The sequence below is a fragment of the Caloenas nicobarica genome, chromosome 3 (assembly GCF_036013445.1).
Source record: "Caloenas nicobarica isolate bCalNic1 chromosome 3, bCalNic1.hap1, whole genome shotgun sequence".
NCBI lineage: Eukaryota > Metazoa > Chordata > Aves > Columbiformes > Columbidae > Caloenas > Caloenas nicobarica.
In genome coordinates, this window is record NC_088247.1 from 37,780,265 (window position 1) to 37,804,702 (window position 24,438).

Here is a 24,438-nt window from a genome sequence, read left to right on the forward strand (position 1 = left end):
GGTGCCCAGCGGCGTCAGCCGCCCGGCGCACCGAGAAGCGGCCGTGAAGGTGCCCGGCAGCTCCGAGCGGCCGCCTCAAGCCCTTGCACACGCCCAGCAAACGCGGAGCACCTGCTGCCTTTGCCGCGGGCGGGTCACGGCCGCTCATCCCGCGCAGCTGCAGCGCGGACGCGCAGTCCAGCCCAGAGGCTCCGCGGGGCGGCGCGGCGCGCAGTTTGCGCGGGTTCCCCGGCGGCTCCCCCGCTCCCCGCCCCGCCGCTCCCCGTTCCTCTTCCCCCGCTGCCACCTACTCTCCTGGTCGCGCTTCCGAGCGGTCCCGCGGAGCAGCGCGGAGCCCCCGCGCCATGGCAGGGCGGGCGGGCGTGCTGTGGCTGTGCGCGGCGGCGGTGCTGGGCGCGGCGGCGGAGCTGCGGCTGACCCTGCTGCACACCAACGACGTGCACGGGCGAGTGGAGGCGCAAGGCGCGGGGACGCGGAGCTGCGCGGGCGCGGAGGGGATGGCGGGCTGCTTCGGCGGCGTGGCGCGGCGGGCGGCGCGGGTGGCGGCGGAGCGGGCCGCGCACCGCAATGTGCTGCTGCTGGACGCCGGGGACCAGTACCAGGGCACGGTGTGGTTCTCCCGCTTCAAGGGCCAGGAGGCGGTGCACTTCATGAACCTGCTGCGCTACGATGCCATGGTAAGGTGGGCCGGGGGGGTGGCGAGCAGCGCGGTGCGGGGGGCTCCCCCACCCTTGGGTGCTGGGTCTGTTCCTTCATTTCCTCCCCTGCTGCCGTTTTTTGCATAGCTGCCTCCTTGAGTGTGTAGTGTTGCATCAGAGAAGGCTGTAGATTTACAATGAGGGTGGTGAAACACTGGTGCAGGTTGCCCAGAGAGAGGTGGTAGATGCCCCATCCCTGGAGACATTCAAGGCCAGGCTGGACGGGGCTCTGAGCAACCTGATCCAGTTGAAGATGTCCCTGCTCATTGCAGGGGGGTTGAACTAGGTGAGCTTTGAAGGTCCCTTCCAACCCAAATTATTCTGTGAGTCTAAAACTGTGGCAAAAGGCAGCTGGGAGGTGAGCAAGCAGAAGACAAGCAAGTGCTTGGTGACGGGCACCTGGCCAAATGAAGTCGTGAGCTTAAAGCCCCACAGGCATCCCGAAACCAGGAGCTGGTGCCAAGGATACAGAGCGGAAAAGACACTGACGTGTTAAAGAGCTCCCCTTGGGGGAGCCAGGGGCTTACAGTGAGTGGGAGGCTGGAATGGCTCTGTTGGAGAGGGATCAGCAGGGGCATGGAAGTGAGCCCAGCTAAAGCTGGGCAAGGAGCCTGGCCTGCGACGGAAGGGCCAAACCTGGCCAAGGCTTGCAGCCCACCTTGCTGGCTTTGGTCCTTCAGGAAGGGACAGCTGGCACATGTTTGCAGTGCTGTTTTGAAGGGTAAGGATTTTTAGGTTTCATCAGTCCCACTCTGGTCATGTCCAGTCCCACCAGACCTGCGGTCATGATGGGATGTAAGAGGTTGTGTGCAAGTGGCCCAGGGACTGTAGCAGCAAATCTTGAAGGAGCAATCTGAGATGGTGCCAGTTCCACACCTGTGCTCTGTCTCTTTTGGTTGTCTGAGTGCTGAGAGGAAGGTAGAAGAATTTGAGACTGATATTGGAGGATGTCACTTTTAAATTCTTTTGTCTTAGTGCAGTAGACTATTAATATATAAAGACTTATCTAGGCTTATTTTGCTTGCATACAAGCCCAGAAAGGAGAGGAGAGATTAAAGTTCCGTTTGAGAGCAACTGCTCTTTCAGAGTGACTGGGTGTTTATTTCGTTCTAATTGACAGTTTGAGGAGAAGATCTTCCCTGTGTATCACATCCTCTGTCTTTGTTTTTTTTGCTTTCTCTGAAAGGACTGCACTTCCCCAGGTAAAAATGGCTTCACCCATTTCTTCCCTCTGCCTCAGAACAGCTACAGAAGGGAAAGGGATGCTCCAGTGCACTCTCCTAGGCTAAACAGACTTCATACCAGACAGACAGGTCTGTAAAGGATGCTGTTCCCTGTTCACATGGCCTAACAAATGGTTTCTTAATCATAAAACTAACAGGCTTTTTCTTTGTGGTGGTGACAGAGAGGGGTGTGTGCATTCAGGACTCATCCTCACTGAGAGCACTTTGGAGTTCTGCGGTTCAGAAATAGCTCAAGGTGTTTTTTCCTACCTTTCTTCCCAAAGCTTGCTGCTGGCTGTCATTTGTCAGCCTTGCATTTGCTGGTTTCACTGGTTCGCAGGCAGGCTGGGAGCTTGTACAGTTCCTGATCATATCACGAGAAGAAATTATTTCAGGCAAAATCAGCAATGTTGAACTAGTGCTCAGTTTTAGAAACTCACATCTGCTGACTGTTTAGGGGATCCCGTGAGCTTTTTCATCAGAGTAAGATTAAAAAATAATTCCACACCACACTGTGGATAACTGGAGGCTTGTACTGGATGCTGATGCCTTAGGTGAAATAGTCAACCACTTGCTTTCTGTGGAGGTGCTGCACATTATAATGTAACTGTTGTCAGTGGATAGAAGGGGACAGGATAGACTGAGAAGCTACGGAGACTTCAATACCTTTCTTTGCTGCCAAAGAGGCTGAGGACAGAGCTGCCAAGTGTTGAGCAGCACTGCAGCATCCGTTTCAATTCTTCTGTCCGTGGACCATGAGGACCATGCAGTGGGGATGGTGACCTGGGTTAAGGGCACAGGGAGCAAGGTAAGAGCCACACTGCAGACAGGTGAGCTAATGTTTCTTTAAGCAAAATTTGGGAAGTCACATCCCTAACAGAAGGGGTGGGGATTACCGAAATGGTTAGAAGTGAGGTACAGGAGTAGGATTACAAACAGGATGAAGGAGGGAACATGAGTCATGGAAATTGTCACAGGATGGGGGCAGGAGCCACAGGAGGTTTTAGGGCAGCCTGGCAGTGTTAGAGGTTTGTTCCACAAATGAGACAAATTTCCTTTTTTAGATTTATCCTTTTCTCATTTATGCCTGTTATCACCTCAAGTCTATTTTCTTCTATTTAGTTAGGTATTGCTTTCCAAATTTTCTTGGCATTAGCATTGATTTTTGGTGAAATTAAGATCAAAATCCAAATTAACTAGTGCAAAGGCAGTAGTTGGAGGAGTGACAGGAGACTTCTAGTTTTAAGTTGCATCCTTCTATTAATTTGTATCCTAATTTTGAAATATTTTTAGCCTGTTTTTTTGTGAAAAGGAGGATTATATGATCACATGCTGTGTACCTGAATATTTCTGGTTTTTCCTCCCTCGTGACTTACCCTTATGTCGGCCAATGGATTCGGGTTTGGTGAATGGATATTGCACAGGTACGGGGTCCTAGAAGCTCTGGGTGTAAGGGTAGTTTAGGTAGAGTACAGGAACCCCAAACAGTCCACATTCTCTCCAAAGGAGAAGCTGCATCAAAAATAAAACTGTATTATTAGCCACCAGTGATTTCTCATGAACAAGAGACTTTATAACCACCCACACCATGGGAAAACTTTTGATCAAAGCTTCTATCCTAATGGACATGAAATAATCCAAACACAAGATGCAAAGCCAAGAGAAACAAGGTTTCATAAGTAGTTGGTTGGGTTCTTTTTTTCACAACAATCTAATGGCAGTTATGTCCAATCCAAATTTTTATTTCATTTGCAACTTTTTTTTTTAGGGGGGTTAATTGCATATTTAGGAGGAACAGAAGGCATATGCATCAGCCACAAGGAAATAGCTTGTTACCGTTCTGAGATACTTTACCAGTCTGTTGACGTCTTTTCAGAACATCAGTCAGCATCAAAATGAGTTTCTTTTAGAGTGGTGGGGGGTTTTTTTAAAATTATTATTTTTTACAGCAAATTAGGTTGCAGTTAGAATATGGTTGGAAATGGAAGATAGTTAGAGTGCATTGTGTCTTCCCAAGTCAGGATTTTCTTAAAGGTAGTTCTTGGTTCTTTTGGAGAAGTGCTGCAGCAGCATGCAGACAATTTGCTCCATCCCTGGGGTGTGCCTAGTGTTCTCACTAGCGTCAGCAGGTGGTTGCCAATGCAAGTTACTGCTGATATCCTGATTTTTTTCCACAGAGTCATTGACTTACCTGCCTGCGGGGATCAGAGGATCCAGGAGTCTTTGTCTCCCCCAAAAGAAAGACTCTGCCAATCAGTTGATGGAAATACTGAGCTTCCATGCGTGTAGTGGCTTCAGGGTCCTGCTTGGGTTGGGATGTGATCAGAGTCAATATCTGTTTGGGGAAAAAAAGTTGCAACAAACACAGAGGGGCTGTTTATCTAAGTAGAGCAGAGAGGTATATAAGGCTTCTTAGATGATGAATGTGACTTTCCCTGCTTAATCTTCAGAATGAAATTATGAACATGCTTTTGTCTGGAAGAGTTGGCCCGCTGGCTTTAGCACCCCTTCATGCCCCAGATGCCACCTGGAAACTTGCACCAAGTTATGCTGTTACCATGTTTCCATAGATACATCTTTTCACTTACTAACATCTAAATGTGCTGCAAGGTTCTTGCACGTATTATGCTTCTGTCAAGTTGCCATCTGTGGAGATTTTGCCGGCTATTGCCAAACCTGCAAGCACGGGCATGTAGCAGCTTAGGCTGAGCATGAAAAAGGAACGGATAGGAGAAAGTTCCACGGTCCTTGAAGGGAAGTCCGTTTTTGTCTGCTTAAGCAACCTACAACAACTAATATTTCTCACCTTGTCGGTATTACCTTGCTAATAAATCAACTGTCCTGCTCATATTGTGCGATACTCTTAGTGCTTCACAGTGTCATGCACACACCTGCACGTGTGCGCACACACCTGCTGTGGAGAGTCTCCCTGGCTGATAAACATTAGAGCCTCCACTAGGTAATGGTATTGATCACAGCTAGAAAATTATATTTTCTTGTTACATGTTAGAGCACACAAGACCTCTTAGTAAATGTGAATTAAATATGTTAAAAAAACTATAGTCCAAGCACAAGTTCTTAAAATACATGTTTTATTTAAAGGTAAAAAATATTGACATTTAATATTTTCTTCAGTATTTTTTTAAACAATGTATTTTCTGTACACATATGTTTTCTTTCGCGGTTACTGTTAACCCTCTTCTTGCAGTTTTAATCTGGTATATGATTACAAATACTTATTTAGATAGGTTTTAGATTTCGACTTTCACATCCGTATTGATATAAGAGTGTGAAAAACAAAAACCTAAACCAGAATAACATTTCTGTGTTTGTGAGAAACAAGAATATGCTGGTTTAGACAAGAGAGGGTTTTCTTCCCTAGAATGCAGACTTTTTCTCAAACATACCTTGTATATAGTTTCTGAGAGTACTCAGACTGAATATTGGAGGTATGGTCTTGAATTTTCTTCTTGCTTTTCACAGGCTTTGGGGAACCATGAGTTTGATAAAGGTGTGAGTGGATTATTGGATCCTCTTCTTCAAAATGCTAATTTTACAATCCTGAGTGCAAATATTAAGGGGAAAACCCCATTGGGGAACGAAATGATGAAATATGTTCATCCTTTTAAAATAGTACATTTTGACTCAGAGTCAGTAGGAATTGTTGGCTACACTACAAAGGAAACTTCTTTTCTTTCACAGCCAGGTATGTTTTCTTTAATAGATAAGTTTATATCGTTTGTTACTATTTTATTACTTGCCCAATTTTTTTTTGAATGCAAAGATGAATATTTTCATCTGAAAAGTGAGAATTTTCTTGTTTTATCAGTATATACTTGTAGTATTCAACTTTGTAACTGCCTGATTTTTAAACTGGACAAGACTTGTTAACATTAAAAGCCATTTTCCTACAGACCTGAATTATTTAGCATCACTGAATTATCTAAGAATATAAGAAGGTCAGTGAAATTGCAGGAGAGCTGGGGGTGAGCACTTCCAGGCTTTTACTGTTGTGTGGGGTTTTTGTTGTTGTTTGTTTTGGTTTTGGTTTTATTTATAGTCTTTTACATTTTATTGTTATTTATCCATTTAAACAAATGTTAAAACATTAATACAGCTTGTCTCTAGACAGAAATGTGTTCAAACCAAGTCATTTCTCTGTGTGTTGAAATTTTGCTCTTGGATGCCTCCATGCTCAAGCCCTAGTAAAAGCAAGGAGAGCTTCATGTGTGTTTTTGAAGAAGAAATTGCCCAATATGTTTTTAGCCTCTAAAATATTTCCAGAAATGAGACTAAAGAAGGAACACCCATTCAGCTTTTACCGCAATTGCTTCATTCATGAGTAAACTTAGAATTGATGAGGAAAAAGACTTCTCAATTTCTGGCTATTTTTTCCAACATTTAAGGGGTTTTGTTTTGTTGAGGTCTTTGTTCGGTTGTGGGGTTTTTTGGTTTTGTTATTTGTTTTTTTTTTTTTTAGTAAAATAAAATAGGCTACTGGAATGAGAAACACATTTGAAATCAGCTGTTGGAGATGTGAGTCACTGCCTGCTCAAAGCTCAGCCCTCATCTGACAAAATCAGACTTTCTTTCCTGTTCTTTGTGGCAGGGATGCCCTGAGCAATGTTTTAAAACTTTTTCCACATTGAAAAAGGACTTCATATTATTACTTCTCTTTCCATTGCTTAGTAATAAAGAAGTTGTGGATAGCTTTCTTGAGAAAAGGAATATTCAGTACTTTGAGGAAGTATTAGAATATAGAACTGTTCCTTCGGTGCTTTTTAATTCCTATGCTGCATCTTTAAATTATTGGGAAGTGGAAGTCCGAGGTCAGAATAGACTTCTGTATTTTACTCCTGTCTTACAGTGATGTGGGTTTGGAGTCCTTTCTTTTTTATCCACCAACAAAAGAGAAAATCGATCTGTATTTTCCGTAGGCAATTGAATTTCACCTGTGCTTGAGGACATGAGGGTAGATATCATCTAACATCACACTAAGTTTGAAAATGGACAGACAACCAATATCGTTCTTCTTTAAGGATTAATAAAATAGATCTCTGCTCTTCTTCCAAACAATTATGTTAGTGTGGTAAGGTCATCGAATTAGTTTTCTTGAAAATAAATATACTTGAGCAAAATCTAGATAGCATTGGAATGACTCTCTGAAACATTTAAATGCATTTCCAATAACATCTAGACATCATATTGAATGCCTCAGCATGCTGGGACATGATGGAGACCACGACTAGAAAAAGCTGTGAAAAGGGAAGGATTGTCAGCTCCACAGATGCAGCTGAAGCAGCCCAGGGCTGAGTGTATCCCGCAGTGTGACTGAGCAACAAGCAGGACAAGTTCTAAGAGCAACATTTATAGTGATCAGAGCTTTATAGTTTTCTGCTTTGCCTTCTCAGCTTGTGGAGGGACATTTGGAAGCTTTGAAAATGTGAATTCAGGATATGTTAATATAACTCAGTGACTATATATAACCCATGAACTAGCAATCCTTCAGGCTGAGAAAATCATGGCCAAGGTGGGTCAGTGGCAAAATAATTATCAACCTAGTTCCTTAATTCAATGAATAAGATATGTTGTGAATTTTAAATTCAGCTGCTTGCTTATCTCTACACACTTCTCGATGATTCAGTTTTCTCAGACTCTGCAGCTTTTGCCTTGGCATGCTGTACACTCATAAAGCATTCTCAAAGCCAAATAGGAAGGTTGAAAAAGCTGAAACATGTGAATTCTTACCTAACTGCTTCCTGTGGAAATCTTTTGTGAGTGTGATTTCTTCTGTTGCTACTTAAGTTCTGTAGAATTATGAAATTACAACTTGTACACTTAATAGTCTGCTTAAAACAGCTATCAGCATACTTGAACAGATTTTAAAGTCCCTAAATCTCAGTGTTTCCATTGTGAAGGAACAATTAATCTCTGCTGAGGGTACTGTTAATGTTACTGTTTGGAAACCATAGGAATAGGGAACTCTTGGCACAATTCATAGATTACAGCCAGTTGGCAGTTTTTCTCAAGTTCTCCTCTGTGTCGCTGTATGCAGCTATCTCAGCTGAATGCCCAGCCACTTTTTCCACGTCCTGCAAGGGTTGTTCATAACTTGGCACATAGAGTTGTCTACGTATTGGCTTTGCACTGATAATCCATCTTTCTAGTATTTGATGGCACCAGCTCATGTGCTTTAGTTCTGCAGTCATGTTGTAAACCCCACAAGATATTTAATGTCTTTATCTGTCCTGAGAGATGCTGCATACAGGCTTGGTGCTGTGAAATAATGGATCTCATTTTGTCCACTGGCTTTTTTTAAAAAATAGAAGCCCAAAGCTGCTTACCCTACAACCCTACAGGCAGCAAAATATTTACTAAAAGTATCAGCTTGGTCAGTTTTATAAAACAGAATTTTAAATTCCATTTATTCCACTTTATTCTGGCTAGCTCGTGTAATATTTTTAACATGCGGCCAGTTCTTTTTCCTTGTTCATTTCTAGCACAGTTTGGATGTTTTATCTGAAAATCAACCCCATCTAAAAAGAGGAGAGGATGTCACATCAGTTTAATACCTTGAAAGAGGAGGAGTACAGTTAGGTCTTGTTTTTTTCCCCTGGTTATGGAAGTAGATTTGTTGTTTGGTTTTATATGGTTGATGATTAATAATAGTCTGTGCTTGGCATACATGTAGACTGCAGTGGCGTAGAGGAGTAATAGAGCTGGTGCTAGTGGGGAGAGCTTGGTTATCACAGGCCACATGGCTGCGTCCCATGGGAGAAACTGGCCTGAAGGAAACCGCATGCTAGTGCAGCTCGCTAGTGTCTCTTTAGAGAGCTCAGGTCTCTTTCCAGAACTGGTCCCCACACCGTGGTGTGCATGGACATGGTAGGTGGTCCATGAGTAGTGAGATGAGTGTGCAAAGCACCTGTGCTCAAGGACCATTTCTCAAAATTCATCTTTTGCCCATAGCTTGCATCAAGCCCAGCTTCTGTCAAGCACAAAGATGTACAAAGAGGGGACTGAAGCTGGTGGCTTCCTTCAGCCTGGAGAAGGAAGGCTAAGGGGGAACTAAGTGCAGTCTTCCATTGTCCTAAGGGGTTTTATAGAGAAGACAGGGACAAACTCTTCCCAGGGGGGTGCAGAGAAAGGATAAGAAACAATAGGCTCAAGTAGTACCACAGGAAATTGTGGTGGGATGTCAGGAAAAAATTTGTCATGGTAAGAGTGGTTAAGCCATGAAACAGGTTGCCCAAAGAGGTTGTGGAATTCCATCTTGCTTGGGCAAGACCCTGAGCATCCTCATCCGGCTGCGAGTTCCTGCTTTGAGTGGGTTTTGGAGTAGAGGCCTCCAGAGGTCCTTTCCAACCTCAACTTATGACTGTCTGATTCTAAGAAAAGGTCCGCAGGAAGAAAGTGTGGGCACACACTGCCCAATTCACTGTGCAATGTGCAGTACAGAGATTCCCTCTGGCAGTACCAGAACTATTCAGTGGGTGTGGTGGTGAACCACTTTATGTAACCCTCTTTTATCTCTTGCATTGTAGCAGCTTCCTCTTCATTTCCTGAGACATTGTGCACTGGATTGTGAATTCGTTTCACTCCTTCCTTTGTTATGAAATAATGTAAATCTTTTGACTTTAAAGGCGTCTTCCAAAATGGTTTGATCCAAAAAAACTCTGCAGGAAGGAGAGGAATTAGGTAGAGGGGGAACTGGTAAAAATGTTACTCAGTTGTCTTCACCAGAAAGTTTAGGATTAGAGTTTGTTGACTATGTCTCTAAACTCTATTCTTGAAACTTTGTTAAAGAAATGAGCCTCTTACATAGGAAGTCCTTTTGTGCAACCCAGAACACTTTGCCCAGGACAAAAGCGCATGTTTATCTAGTGCTCTTGTAACTGTCATGTTAGAATAATTTCAGCAGGCACAGAAACTTTGCGGAAAGACTCTGAGTTTCCCAACATTGTGGTCCGGAAAAGGTTTCTCCTTTCCAGACTTTCCGTTCTTTATGTTCTCATTTCAGGATGGTAGCTCAGTTGTGTGCTGTGTTGATATTACGGAGAGTGGTTCACATTAGGTGAGTTAATTTGTTTAAGAAGGCAATTTGGAATTTAGTGCAGGACTTTGAAGAAGCTGCTGTTTAAAGCCGCAGGGGTGGGGGGAAGAACAAGATGAGTGTGGAGTAAAAAGAGAGATTTAACTTTGGAGAAGGTAGAAGGTGTCAAAGAAATATAATTTGGGAAGGAAGAAAATCTTTATAGTATAATACAAGAGTTTATACTTAAACACCAACATATTTATTTTCCCTTCTCTAGTTAAATAATAAAAGTCATTCAATTTTTGGTCCCACAATTGGTGTCACTGCAATTTTTTTGGAGTTACAGCTTTAGTATAGGCAAGTACATCCAGCTTCAGTGTAGGAATGTTGTATTAGTCTGAGCACACATGTGCTTCTGAGAGACTGGAGAACATCAGATCAGGGGCTTGAACTAACTAAGGGCATTTGAGAGCCACAGACATTCAAAGTTCCATTAATTATACAAAATAGTATCCGATATGAACTACTTTTTTGGTTTTTTTAACTAGCAATTAAGGTACTTTGTAAATACATTCATGTTTGTTCTTTTTTATCTTTTTAAGGAGATGATGTAATCTTTGAAGATGAAATTGAAGCATTGCAAGTACAAGTGAATAAACTTACTGCTATGGGAGTGAACAAAATAATTGCACTAGGACATTCTGGTTTTACTGTGGACAAAAATATTGCCCGAAAAGTGAAAGGAGTGGATGTTGTAATTGGAGGACATACAAACACATTTCTCTATACAGGTATTTTACTTCGTACTTAGAATGTTGCTTCTAGAGCAAAGCTGAAACTGTTGCTCTTTAAACTCCAAGAACTTTCACAAATATAGTTTACTGCTGCCTGTACTGGGCCAGATTCATAGTTGGCACCCATCTGTAACTTCAGCCGGTAGCATCTTTCAGAGGTTTTCTTAAATTATTTTTGAGATGGGACAACCAAGGATGAATACAGTATTCAAAGTGTGCATCTATCATGGGTGTACATAGTGGAATCCAGATTCTTTTGTACAGGCTTGTTGGTTAATGCCTGTAGAGGGTTTGTGCCTCAAAGTGGTAGCTGTAGTAGTCAAAATGCTTGACTGAGTGCGGTCCAAAGAGATGCCACTGTTCACCATGTGGAATCATGATCTGAAGTGCTCCAGGAGCTGACATACCTGAGTTCATCTCCTCTCTAGATCTGTAGGAGTTCACATTCACATCTGTTGTCATCCCTGTGTACCCTGCTGTCAGACAAGACTAGGTGAAGCTGTTCCATCTCTCCCCATTTGAAGCTTTTCAAGATTCACAAGGTCAGGGAGAGCACATGCAATGGGATTCTGCAGCCTTTGGGTTTGAGACCTCAGATTGGAGTGGATTCGGGTCGCTTTTCCAAGGGCTGTACTGCTTTGATAAAACAAATCTCTTATTTTTCTCACCTCTCCAGTGATAATAAGAAATAAGAAGGAATATCTGAGGGAGATATAACAAAAAAATGTGTCCACTTATTTAGTCAAAATATGTTTGAATATGGTCTGAGTCTATAATTTTTATTCCAAGTGCTGAGAAGCACTTGCTAATCCCTCCAGGAACACTGTGGGTGCATTTGGGATCCATTCCCTTCCAAGTCAAAGCCATCAGCCAACATTCACATGAAATAGCCACATCTGCAGAGGTGACTTGACCGCAGAGTAAAACACCTAATTTTAAGTGTCCCTCTGTGTGTGTGTTTATGTGTACATTAAGCCTATAATCTCTCATTTAAATCAAGAGATGTAATCAATAACTGGCAGCAGCATTTGGGAAAATGTTTCAGCTCAGTCTAAGTGGAGATGTACCAGCTGGTCAGCTGCATCTCTGGCTATCATGGGAGCTGAGAGACATGCACATGCAGACACCCACATAGAGATACCTTAATATAAGGGTCTAATCTTGGACTAGTCCCACCTATCTGTCTCTAAGACATTGGCAAATCTCCAGTGTACCCACAAATTATGTAGCAAATGTTGTCTTGACTCCTTCAGGTGTGCTTTGGGTTTGTAGAACTGATCTAAACAGTAATGGTAGCTTCAGGTTAGAGCGTTTTAATTGCTGGATTTCATCAGAGAGGATGTTCTGAAAATGTATTGTGTTGGCTAAAGCAAGGTAAGAAAATAGGTTATGCAGTTACCCAGTATGCATTTGTGCATTTGTAATGAAACAGCATCAAACACTTTGAGTTGTGTGCAGGAATTCTTTGGGGATAAGAGGCACTGAAAAGTCTTTTCAGAAGGAACATGTCTATCTTACAATGGAATAATATCATCGTGATAATTAATCCTGCAAAAAAGTATCAGTATCAGGAAGTGTTTCTTCAGAAAGCAAGAAATGAAAAAGGCTGTGGCCAAGCACTCAGTCATGTGCAGCTGATGTAAACTAAAATGACCAGAAAGCCAATGCTCTGTTCATTCAAGGGCTACACAGGGGCAAGAGATCAAAACTGATTCCTTTTTCAGTTCAAAAAAACCTGAAGCTATTTTCGTGTGCATAAATCTTGCAGGGTTCTCTTTAGCTACAGGATTTCTTAAATTCTTCCCAAAAGAAATATCAGATAGTGAAGAGGCACCACCAAGAAACTAAGTCCATCAGCCAGGGTGAAGATAGAAAAAACAGTTCTCTAGTAAATTTGGTTCAGCTTGTTGTTTGTTACAGCCCTTTTCCCTGGAGGGGTGGAGGGATTAGGGGTAAATATGCATTGCATTGGAGGTCTAGGAGGAACATTTATCCTGCTGCTTATCCCAGGATTTCATATTATATAAACAACTGTAAATGGAAGGAAACCGGTTGTTCCGTGTGCAGTGGAAGTGAAGAGCCCACTTTCCTCCAGACTCACGTTCTCTGTGCCTTCTCCCTGCTGTCCCAACCCCGCTGGCACCCCATGGATGGGGGATGCCACCGGCTGTGGGACAGGAGCCAGCAGCAGGTGCCGGGGGGCTCTGCAGCGGGACCTGCCACACATGGTGCCTCCCAGAGCCACCCTGCCTTGGTGTGCTGACAGTGGGGTAGAAATACTGATGGGAGTAACAGGGTGGAGTGATACTACTCAGATAAGGTTGAGAGAGGTTCTCCTTCCCCTCCGCCTTGGTGAGGCCGCATCTGGACTATTGTGTCCAGTTCTGGGCCCCTCAGTTCCAGAAGGACAGGGAACTGCTGGAGAGAGTCCAGCGCAGGGCCACAAAGATGATGAAGGGAGTGGAACATCTCCCTTATGAGGAAAGGCTGAGGGAGCTGGGGCTCTTTAGCTTGGAGAAGAGGAGACTGAGGGGTGACCTCATCAATGTTTATAAATATATAAAGGGTGGGTGTCACAAGGATGGAGCCAGGCTCTTCTCGGTGACAACCAATGGTAAGACAAGGAGTAATGGGCTCAAACTGGAACACAAGAGGTTCCACTTAAATTTGAGGAGAAACTTCTTCTCAGTGAGGGTAACAGAACACTGGAACAGGCTGCCCAGGGAGGTTGTGGAGTCTCCTCTGGAGACATTCAAAACCCGCCTGGACGCCTTCCTGTGTAACCTCACCTAAGTATTCCTGCCCTGGCCGGGGGATTGGACTAGGTGATCTTTTGAGGTCTCTTCCAATCCCTAACATTCTGTGATTCTGTGATAATACTGTCAAGGAGACTGGGAGAAGGCTGGTACCTTTGAGGCAAGAGCTTTTCTGTGTAGTTTTCTTGGCCTCTTCCCTCCCCTGGGTGGTTTCTAAATGCTGTGGTAGCCTCTGCTGATTGAGCTGAGATCTCTTTTCTCTGTAAATACTGTGCTTTAATCTGTCTCTTTCCAAGTCATACACCCAATCACCCTTCAAACTTTGCAGGTTGATAAGAGTTTTAAATCCGAGACCACACAACTCTAATGCCAATGAAGTTTGCTTTTGCAGAGGGTTTGCAGCCTGTCTGAAATTTTGGAGGCTAAGTTTGGTGTAGTAAAAAGAAATCAATTGGGTGTATGCACAGATTCACAGAACTGCTTGTAGGTATTCTGACTGCATATTATCAATAAAAATAGTTTAGACCTTTTCATATCAATAACTCCTATGTATGTTTTACTAACATTCCAATTTTCCATTTGATGCAGAATAATGTAGTGTGAAGGCTTAACAATAAAATTTTCAGCCAGAGGCTGGTTTGTGTGCATTACTGAGATTGAAATAATTGGAATGAAAAGTTCCTTTGTTGCTGTTGTGACATGATGTCATGGAGGAGTGTGCTGTCATAACTTAAAAAACACTGTGGCAGTTATTAGAGCTCATGTCCTGAAAACAACATTGTCTCTTATGAAATAACATAAGTGAACAATCAAATGTATGCTTCTCATCCAATACATTCATTGCTGTTTCTGTTTGATATCCCATTTGCCTTTTTTTTTTTTTTTTTTTTTTTTTTTAAGGCTGAGAAACATTTGAAATGCCATTCTAATAATTCCTTGAAGGTCACATGAGCTGAAGACGTGCTTTATACATCCTTGTTTCATGCAGGCACCCCACCCTCTACCGAACAGCCAGCTGGCCCGTATCCATTCATGGTTGACTCAGATGATGGGAGGAAGGTGCCAGTTGTACAAGCTTACGCTTATGGAAAATATCTTGGCTACTTAAATGTTACGTTTGACAAGAAAGGAAATGTAGTTGAAGCAGTTGGAAACCCAATTCTGCTTGACAGCCGTGTTCCTGAAGGTATGTGGACCAGACATTTGAATTTGCCTGCAGCACTCTGCTGCAATTCAAGCGTTACTATGTTAAATACGCAGTAAAATGTCAAAGAAGAATTCAGCTTTCTTCCTGAGCTTGCAGTTGTCATCTGTGTAGGGTTCAGGCCGCTTTACAGTTGTGCCCATTTTCCCCTGTTTCTCTTTCTGAACAGTGGCCTTCGAACAGGCACGAATTCAGCGTATCTTTTTGTCTATTTTAAATCACTGGTAGTTTTTTGTTAGGAACTCAGGTGATACATTACCTTAACATTTAGCAGAGCCTATTTTAGCTAGAGCTGTAATTATGATCTTAAAGATTATGAGGACTAATTTACACAGTTATGCCAGGGGCTGGGTTCTTCAGAACAGGGTTTATAGGGAAAAAAAAAACCCCTGAATACTCTGGCAATGTGCAAATATACAAAACCCACAACTTGTTTTCGATACTGAGTGTGTTTAATGTTTCAGCTCTGAAACATTTAAAGAACTGGGAGGGGAAGAGTCTCTCTGTTGCTTTCTGTTCATAACTCTGAGCTCACTTACCTGCTTTTTGTCGCCTCCGAAACAAGCTGGGGCTGGTTCTCTAGTCTTTGCTTCTTGTGCAGCATTTGCTGTATGAAGCTCTGAGCTTTTATCAGACTTTCTAGATTCCACCAGAGTATTTATAAAATAAATCCTTTGAAAAGGATGTGTTCATAGATATTCTTGTCTACAGTGTTATTCCTAGTGATCTATTTATGTAATGAGATGATATAAAGAGACTTCACACTCTCTCTCTGATGTCAGTAAAAGTAAAAATTCAGATACATAGGTGCTTTTGTTTTATGAATGTTGCTGTTTCTGTCAGTTATATGGCAAACTGCTTAAAACTAATAGCTGATATAAAACAGTTGTGGCATTATCTGTCTATATATACAAATACCTTTTATTTTTTCTGAAAGAATGAGATTTGCATCTGACAGACAGATGTGCATAGAGGATTAATTTCTATAAAGAGTTTATTCATTGACATCGATATTTAAGCTAGTATCCATTTTAGCACCATGTTAATGGCAAGGAAACTATAATTAGGAAAAAAGAAAAGATATGACGTCAGATAAAGACCAAGGTCACTCGTATATTAAAAATTCTTGTATAGAAGCTCTCACCTATCAAGGCAGGTGCTAGAAACCCCGTCAGTCAGAGGTTAGAACAGGACAAAATATTTTTAAGTGTTACAGAGGAGAGAACCTTGCTGTGGCACAGGAATAGCTTGTGCATTGATCATCCCATCCTGCCTGCTCCTGGCTTTGCTCAAAGTGAGTGTAGATGTCATGTTGCTTGAAGAGCCTTTAGGAAGAGTGTAATATTTTAAAATCATGAAGAGCAGGGTTTTCTTCCTAAGGTTCGTATTCACTGAAGTGTCACTAATATGAGATACATGCAATGCTTATTTTACACTTTTATGCTACTTTATAGATGAGCACGTTAAAGAAGAAGTGGAAAAATGGAGGAAAAACTTGGGGAATTATTCTAAAGAGATTGGAAAAACTAGTGTTTACCTGAATGGTACAAGCCAAGCATGCCGTTTCCAAGAATGTAACATGGGAAATTTGCTTTGCGATGCCGTGGTAAGATGTCACCACCACAGGTGGCAATCACACCTCAGTTTTACTCCCGGTATTTCCCTGAAGCTGTTCATCCAGTCCCTCTGCTTTCACCATTATCCTTAAAAGAATTCTTAGTACATGGGCTAATTTCCAAATTAGATTAAGATTTGGGAATTCTGCATACAGTTCTACCAAAATTGCAGCACCTTGCTTTTTTCTTCCTGCTAGACTTTTAAAAATGTTTTTATTTGAAAAACATGATCAAATGCTTTGGCACTTTTTAAGCTTAAAGAAAGTAACTTTGTAATCTTTTAGAAGTCTGTAGATTTTCTTGCTATACATTTTGTCTTGGGAGGTTAAATTCTACTGTAGTGAAACTGATGTCTCTAGACAACCATCTGCAGCCATCAGTAGATAGATGGGTTGCCCTTCATGGTCTTTGCATTACCCATTTTACACTTGCTTTCCTGTCTGGTGCCAGGCATTCCGGGGTAAGAAGGTAAAAAACCAGACCTTCCTGTGCTGTGGGCTTTCTTATTTAGAGTTGTCCTGGGAAATCCAGAGATTAGGAAGTGTGAAAGATTGCTTTGATGCAGTACAACTGTTCAATCACAAGTCCATTGAGTTTAGTGCTGCTTCTCCCAACAGTAGCCCAATACCTCAAAAAAAGGTTGACAGACCCAGGTGACATTTTACAAAGCACTTAGAAGAACTCAGATGTGAAGTGGCTGTGAAGTTGCTAACATTATTGTGTGAGCTCTTGTTTTAAACTGCTTTTATGCTCAGGACTGGAGAGCTGCAAGTGTAGCTTCACAATTTAAAAATATTTCTGTGAGGAACTACAGATTGGTAATCCTGATATCTGTTCCAGGCAAATTAGTAAATTAGGGTGTATAGTTCAGACTGAAATGGGCAAACGGAAAAAAAAAATCCCTTCATTGATTAAGTAGGAGTTATGAATTTAAGAATATCTCACGAATCTGGCCTCAGGGAACAACTTTGATCACTAAGCTGGAGCCACAAAGCATTTACACCCCTACAAATCAGAGTCTGCAAACACTGAGCGCAGGGGTGCAGCAGAGAAGCGGCATATCTGGAACAGAGGACACGACCATCCATCCCAACGTCTTGTCTCAAAGAGTGACCAAGGAAGGATGGTGAGGGAAGAGCTTACACCTGGACCAGCCTGTGGAGACCTTGTACTCAAATCTGCCCCCACCTACCACCAACTTCCAGCTTGGGGACTTCCCAAGCCAGAAGTTGTGTTTACTAGCTCCTGCTGAAACTTCTCTTCCCTGAACTTGCCCCATCTCCTGTTGACCACCTTCAACATTCACCACAGTGGTGGCAGCATGTTCCAGTGCTGACCTGCACATCCTGCAGAGCCTTTGCTCTTCTCTCTGTGCAGCCTGCTGCCCGCTGGCTGGATGCCTGCTGGAGGCCAAGGGGCGGTCCTTGCACTGGAACAGAATCACAGAACGGCTGGGTTTGGAAGGGATCTCTGGAGATCATCTAGTCCAACCCACCTGCTAAAGCAGGTTCACCCAGAGCAGATCACACAGGAAGGTGTCCAGGTGGGTTTTGAATGTCTCCAGAGAAGGAGACTCCACAACCTCCCTGGGCAGCCTGTTCCAGTGCTCGGGCACCCTCAAACTAAAGAAGTTTCTCCTCAAACACTTGGTACCTGTCCACCCTTTTCACACCACTCATGATTTTATGGGCTTCTCAAGTATTTTCCTTCCATTGTCTCTTTACCAGGTCAGACAGTCCTACCCTGCATCATCATTCTATGTTCAGAAACTTTTCTGTGTCTTTGACCATCCTTGTCACCCCTCTCTGAATCTTTCTTAGGTTTTTTTATCATTCTTGAAATGTGAAAACACACTGATTTCCCACCCCATCTCCACATACCCTTCTTGATTGTATAGACTTCTGTGATGTCCTTCCTGTATTTCTCTCTTTGTGACACTGAGGAGTCATAACCATAGTCATTCCTGTATGGAAACCAGTCCATCCCTCCCATTTCTCTTTTTTCAGGCTTTTTCCTGTTCTACCCATTTCCGAAGATTAACACTGTATTGTTGTCATCCTTATGCAACTGAGTAAATCCCTGGTCTCCATTTTCTTTACCACTTAGGATGCCACAAGCAAATATTATCTTGTCCTTGGATTTTGTCAGAGTTTTGCTGCTGTTGGAGACATGTTGCTGTGCAGAGTAGGCTTTTGGGTCAGATCTAGTATGCCTGTTTCCTGTTCCTCCACTCTTCTACATCTTTCTAGTTTGCCAAGACCATTCCAAATATTAAAAGACAATCTCAGAGAAGCTGCAAAATCTGAATTCTCTGCAACATACAAGAGCTAGGCTAATTTATACATTCACTTACATGTTTTTAATTTACAGCTATATTAAGGTCCTCTTAGCTTCCCAGTTCTCCAACTATGCTCAAATCATTTGTCTTTATTACAGTCATTGAAATTTAAAAAAAAATCATCCTTCCTTTGTTCAGCTGGCCTGGCCTGGTCATGTCATATACACACAATCAGAGAGTTCTAGATTTCATTACAGAAAAAGGCAAATATATTAGCAAAGCATAATACTTACTGTGTTTTGCTGTGGGATTTTTTAAATAATGCGCTATTTTACAGCAGGGCTGAATGTAATGTCAAAGAAGATATAAAACTTTTCTGTATCTGTTTTCAGTCTCAGATTGTATTGTATGTAAATTTCCAGAGCCTAGACTAAGTGAAGATTGAAAATCAGTTTAAACATTTTCCTTTGGTAGCTTTATGAGAATGTCGAACGTCCAGATAAGAAGTCATGGAACCATGTTTCAATGTGCATTCTGAATGGAGGTGGGATACGGTCACCCATTGATGAACAGAGCAATAATGGTATGTAAAATTACAAGCTGAATGATAACTTTATCAAGAAGGAAGAATGAAGTTATGATGCAAGCCAGAACCCAGTGTTAGTTCTGGGATTGTTTTGATGGGATTTGCACAGTGGTTGGAAGTGATTTCAAAGTCTCTTAAACAGTTACCCATTGTTAGAGCCCAACTACACTCAGGCTGGCATTAGTAGAAGCTACTGGTATTGTTTGTACACAGTGCTTTTTATCTTTCCCTTCCTTGCTGCATTGGAACAAAGATAGACAGTGGATATTTCTTCACCTCCTACTGGAGAAGGTCATATGGTATGGTCGCTGGGAGCTTCTGTAGTCTGCTCTAGAATAAGTGAATTCTGGCTTTTCTGAATGCCAAGGTTTTACAGTTCTTATTTTCCTGATAACGCATAAATGGAAACTGAAAACAAGGTGGTTTTTTTTTCATTTTAGTTAAATCTTTCTGTAGGTCTACATGAGTAAGTCTTAAGCAACTGGGAAAATTGCCTTAGTAATAATATCTGTTTTTCTTCATCTTAGGTTGGTGGTTTGTATAGTAGAGTTACTTGAATAGCAATACCTGCAGTTACATCAAATGCAGATTTATTGGTCTTGATACTTGCTGGATGATAAAGATGCAGGTTCTTTGATTGGGATGATATATGTGATCCTCACCTCCACTGCCCCTCATTTTCTTAAATTGTATTTGCCACGTTCCTTGTCAAAAACGTACAGTTAAATGATCCTAAAATAATATTGGAAACTTTAAAAAAAAAAAAAAGTAAATAAAGTCTAATTCCTCCAGGTAGCATTACTGTGGAAGATCTGCTGTCTGTTTTGCCATTTGGAGGTCGTTTTGATCTGGTAAGGGTAAAAGGCTCCACTCTGAAAGAAGCTTTTGAGCACAGCGTGCACAGATACGGACAAGGAAGCGGCGAGTTGCTGCAGGTTGGAGGTGCGTTTTCTCCCTTCCTCTTCTCAGTTTTCCAAGCCAGACGTCCCTTCTGTCGGCCTTGTTTGTGTTACACCTGGAAGTCTTTTTAAGAATGGAAATCCAGTTGGCCGTACATCCTCACCTTGTGCTTCAGGTGTGCCAGCTAACTAACTCTGTTTATCCTGCATATGTTTAATTGGGCTGCTGCAGCACGCAGGCCATGGCCGTTCTTTTCAGCAGAGACAGGATTCCCAGTTGGTTCCGTAACCCGTAATGGCAGCAGTTTAACACTTCAGTTAACTACAGGACGATATAACTGAGTATAGCTACAACACAGCAAAAGCTACAACAAACTCCAGTTTTCAGTTCTTCACTGGCAGCCTACCTGAGACCCCAGACTGGATGGCTCTGCCAGCTATTGCTAAATTTCAGTTTAGCACAATTTTGTGCCATTGTCTAATGATTGCTGGCAGTTTCAGAGTTAGTCCAAGTGGCCTATGGAATTAGTTGGGTGAATTTCTAAATATTTTAGGGATGAACAGTTAATATTAAAAACATACGTGTTTCTTGAATTGCAGATGCGTACTAGGCTACGGTCATGTTTACTTCTGGTCTCTCTGTAATGCAGTGCAGATTTTATTGTTTATATAGCAGAAAAACAAGCCTTCAAGGAGTGTGGCTGAGGGATTTTTTTCCCCCTGTGCCTCTCCTGCCATGTACCCTGGTGATGAGGTCAGTACCCTCCATGTGATCTAGAGCCCCCACCTGTGAAGGACACAACCTGTGACTTATGCACTGTTCACCAGTCAGTTACCAGGCTCTTGGATACCACTAAGATAAAGCAGCAGCAGCCTTTCTGCTTGCTGCCTTTTCACAGGAGAAAGAAAATGAAAAGAAAAAAAAAAAAACAACACAAAAAACCCAGAACTGGTAGCTCTGGAAAGGGTTCAGGACAGAAGATCCAGAGCAGGAAAAGCGCCAGGGTTGGAAAAGCCTCTGTGCTTTGGACGAGCTTTAGTGGCTTCCTGATCAGCAAATTCTTGGCAATGTTGTTCTGGGGGCCTGACTCTCCCCAGGCTTTGACTGAGGAAGGTTCACAACTAGAAATGTTACTTCTCTGGCAAGTAGAAATCACAATGTTTGGCCTTGGCCTGGCTTGCTTTTTCAGGACAGTACTTATTATCCATAATAGCTGCTAAATTAGGGCAGCTGGCTGATTTTAAAATAAGTCATTTCAGCCAACAAGACAGTGGAATGAGAGAGCGTATGACTGCAGAAATAAGGGAAGGTATTTTTATCTTGCAGTATCCTAATCTCAGGACTAGTAATTTCCTTCTGGGGAATAGTGATGAGAACAGACGATCAAATAAGTAACTGAGGTGGGACAGTACTTCAGCATTTCTCTAACCTCGTGAATTTTCTTGGATAAAAGCTGATCACTGTGCAAAGAGAACAGGTTATTAACTGGTATCACTCAGAAAAAGATAATATCTCATACGCTAATTCAAAGAATCCGTTGAAAATGGTGGAGGATGCTGCTCCTAGTCCTGTATGTTCAATGGGAACGGCACCAAGTGGCATTCAAATGTCTCTCTTCGTAGGCATCCACGTGGTCTACGATCTCTCCAGAGCCCCGGGAAGCCGAGTTGTGAGCTTAGAAGTGCTTTGCACAGCCTGCCGCGTCCCAGCCTACATCCCACTCCAGATGGATGCAATATACAACGTGACACTTCCGTCCTATATGTTATTTGGAGGAGATGGCTATCATATGCTGAAGGACGAAAATCTGGGATACAGTAAAGGTAAGGATGGGCCCCAGCAGGGTAGTGGACAAACAATTCCTAAAAGTTAAAAGATCTTACTATGCTACAAGTCTCAGAATTTTTGCTTTTACTGGGTAGAATTAATTTGCTTATAAATCTGACTGCTCTGTATTGCTAGTTTTGGTTGTAGCCAGCAACTAGATTTCTGAAAACACAAAAAGGATGTAGTACTGTATTTTAAAAAAGGCACACATCATGCAGAACTTTAATTTCATATGTTCTGTTTCTGTATGGTAAAAGCATGTTTTTACCAAAAAGAAATTTCCTTTTGGACCTTTGTTAAAGACTATTTTTTTTTGGTTCTACAGGGTGTTTCAGTTCAAAATTCTCACACGTGGGATTGGTGTTTTTAATCAAATCCAGGGTACAGCTTGTAAACTGGGGGCAGGGGCTGTATTTTCTATTGACTATCTCTTTATGTAGAAACAAATTAATATAGAGAAAAGTAATCAGGAATAATGAAAAGGAACAACCTGAAAGGTTCTAGTAGTCCTGTATAGCAGAGGAGCAAAACTATAAATTAAGATTGAGGTATTGCACTTGAGGATTGTAAGAGCTCCAATAAGAAAGGGCTCATATGACATGGGTGGTTGCACTGACTCAGGGGACCTTCCACTGTAGAAAATTCAGATCATATTTTGTGTGCACACAGACTAGAAATTCTTCCTAAAAAAGTAAAGTTAAATTTGAAAAGGTTTAAGTGATGCTTTACCAGATCTATAGCACTCTACCCCAAACAGGTGGGAGACTATCTCAATCTACCTAAATCTGACAGGAAGTTACCATTGTAACAGAAAGATGCAAACAGAAAAGTGACACAATGCAAAGAGAACTTTTTTCCCAGTAAAATAAGAGTTGTTACCAAAAACACAGGCTACAAACCACCACAGATGTTTTATCTGTGCACACGAAACAACTCTCCACGCCCCTCCGCTGTCTTGACAGCAGGCTCCAATTCCGAATGACAAACCCTACAGAACAGTTTGCTTTAAGACTTGACCTAAAACTGCAGGTTTTGACATGTTTTGGTTGAGAGCTTGGCTGCTGCAGAGAACACTGGATCTTTTCTTTGCTTGTTTGTTCAGGTGAACCCGATATTGAGGTGGTTTCCCGTTACCTCCAGAGAATGAAGAGAGTTTACCCAGCAGTTGAAGGTCGAATCAAGTTTTCTTCTGGAAGTCTTATCAAAGGAAGCCTGACCCTGATTTCTGTATTGTTCACTGTAACATTATTGCATACTTGATTTTTGCTCACTATCTTCTCATTTAGAGGAAGACAGGAGGAGAGATGGTGCTGTCAAAGGGAAAAGAGAGCTGTTCTCTTTTCTTACATCTGAAGATGAATGAGTGTTTAGTTTCTGCATGTCAACAGTAAGCAGCCCAAACAATTGCCTTTTATCTGGTAGAGTCATTGAAGCACAGGGTGCAGAATTCATAATTTCTCTTAGTTTGAATCAGCAGGTACAAACTTGGATAACCCACAATTCAATTTGATGTTTCAAGAAGTAACATATCTGTGAAAGCAAAGTATCAGTGAATACTAACGCTCTACCACAAAAAAAAAAAAAAAGAGACTGAAATGGCATATTATTTTTAACTTGTCAAATTCTTTTAGCTGCTTTAGATAGTGAGTTGATTAATAACCTAATTCCAGTAATGTAAATGAGCTTCTAAAAATGGATTTAGTATAGGTGTATATACCTTTCTTCAATCTCTGCTCAGGGTTAAAGCTCTCAATCTAATAATTCTACTTCTAGTCGTATTTATCATACATACTCCAATGCCTGAAAGAGCTGGATTAAACTCAGTGTCATTAAAAGCATGAGGTCCATGTACACGCAACTAAAAAAAGGTTTTCTGTTTTAAAGATGCAGCATCTCACTTATGTTTTCCATTAATAAAGGATGCAATGAAAGCTTGATTTGATTTTGATCAATTTTAACAAATTGAGAATATATACACTTCACTGTTTAATATGACCAGTTTGGGGACTGTATCTAGAGCAAGAACACAATCTAAGATTATATTTATGTGAAACATACTCAATTTTACACCTTTTTCCTCAAGACCAGAGCACAGGACTCCTGCCCATTACACGGTATCAGCGTTGGCTCCTGCAGCACCCTGGCGCTCTCTGGAAGTTGCCCAGTAACGGGGCTTTTTGCACCATAACCTGGTGTTATCGTGACTGTGCTCATAACTCAAAAGCCTGTCTCCTCTACGGGAAGGCCGTGTGTAAAAAAAAATATACAGCTGTAAGAGATAGGTTAATGAGTGTAAAATCAGAAATTGGATTAAATGCTAAATGTACATTTCTGACACTTTATCAAGAAGTGATTGCTTATTTATAAGTACAAGCAACTATTATTTTCCTAAGATAGTTCACATTTGGAATTTTGCCATAAACTTGTTTCCATGTTGTTTATTGCTTTATTAAACTGATGCTCAGTGTTTTGAATAAACCTGCTTTGTTTTTCTGGGAACTGCACTACACTCCTTTTCAGA

General features: G+C 41.9%; 1 protein-coding gene across 1 annotated transcript; it reads left to right on the forward strand.

Moving 5' to 3' along the window:
* The first annotated feature begins 290 nt into the window (after window positions 1-290).
* On the forward strand, window positions 291-24,329 carry NT5E (5'-nucleotidase ecto). Its single transcript, XM_065632911.1, has 9 exons — window positions 291-677; window positions 5,405-5,627; window positions 10,559-10,747; window positions 14,495-14,692; window positions 16,165-16,316; window positions 19,079-19,187; window positions 19,983-20,132; window positions 21,713-21,913; window positions 23,020-24,329. Exons 1-9 carry the CDS (start codon window positions 345-347, stop codon window positions 23,175-23,177), a joined length of 1,713 nt encoding a protein of 570 aa, XP_065488983.1. The 5' UTR covers window positions 291-344; the 3' UTR covers window positions 23,178-24,329.
* Window positions 24,330-24,438: the final 109 nt, after the last annotated feature.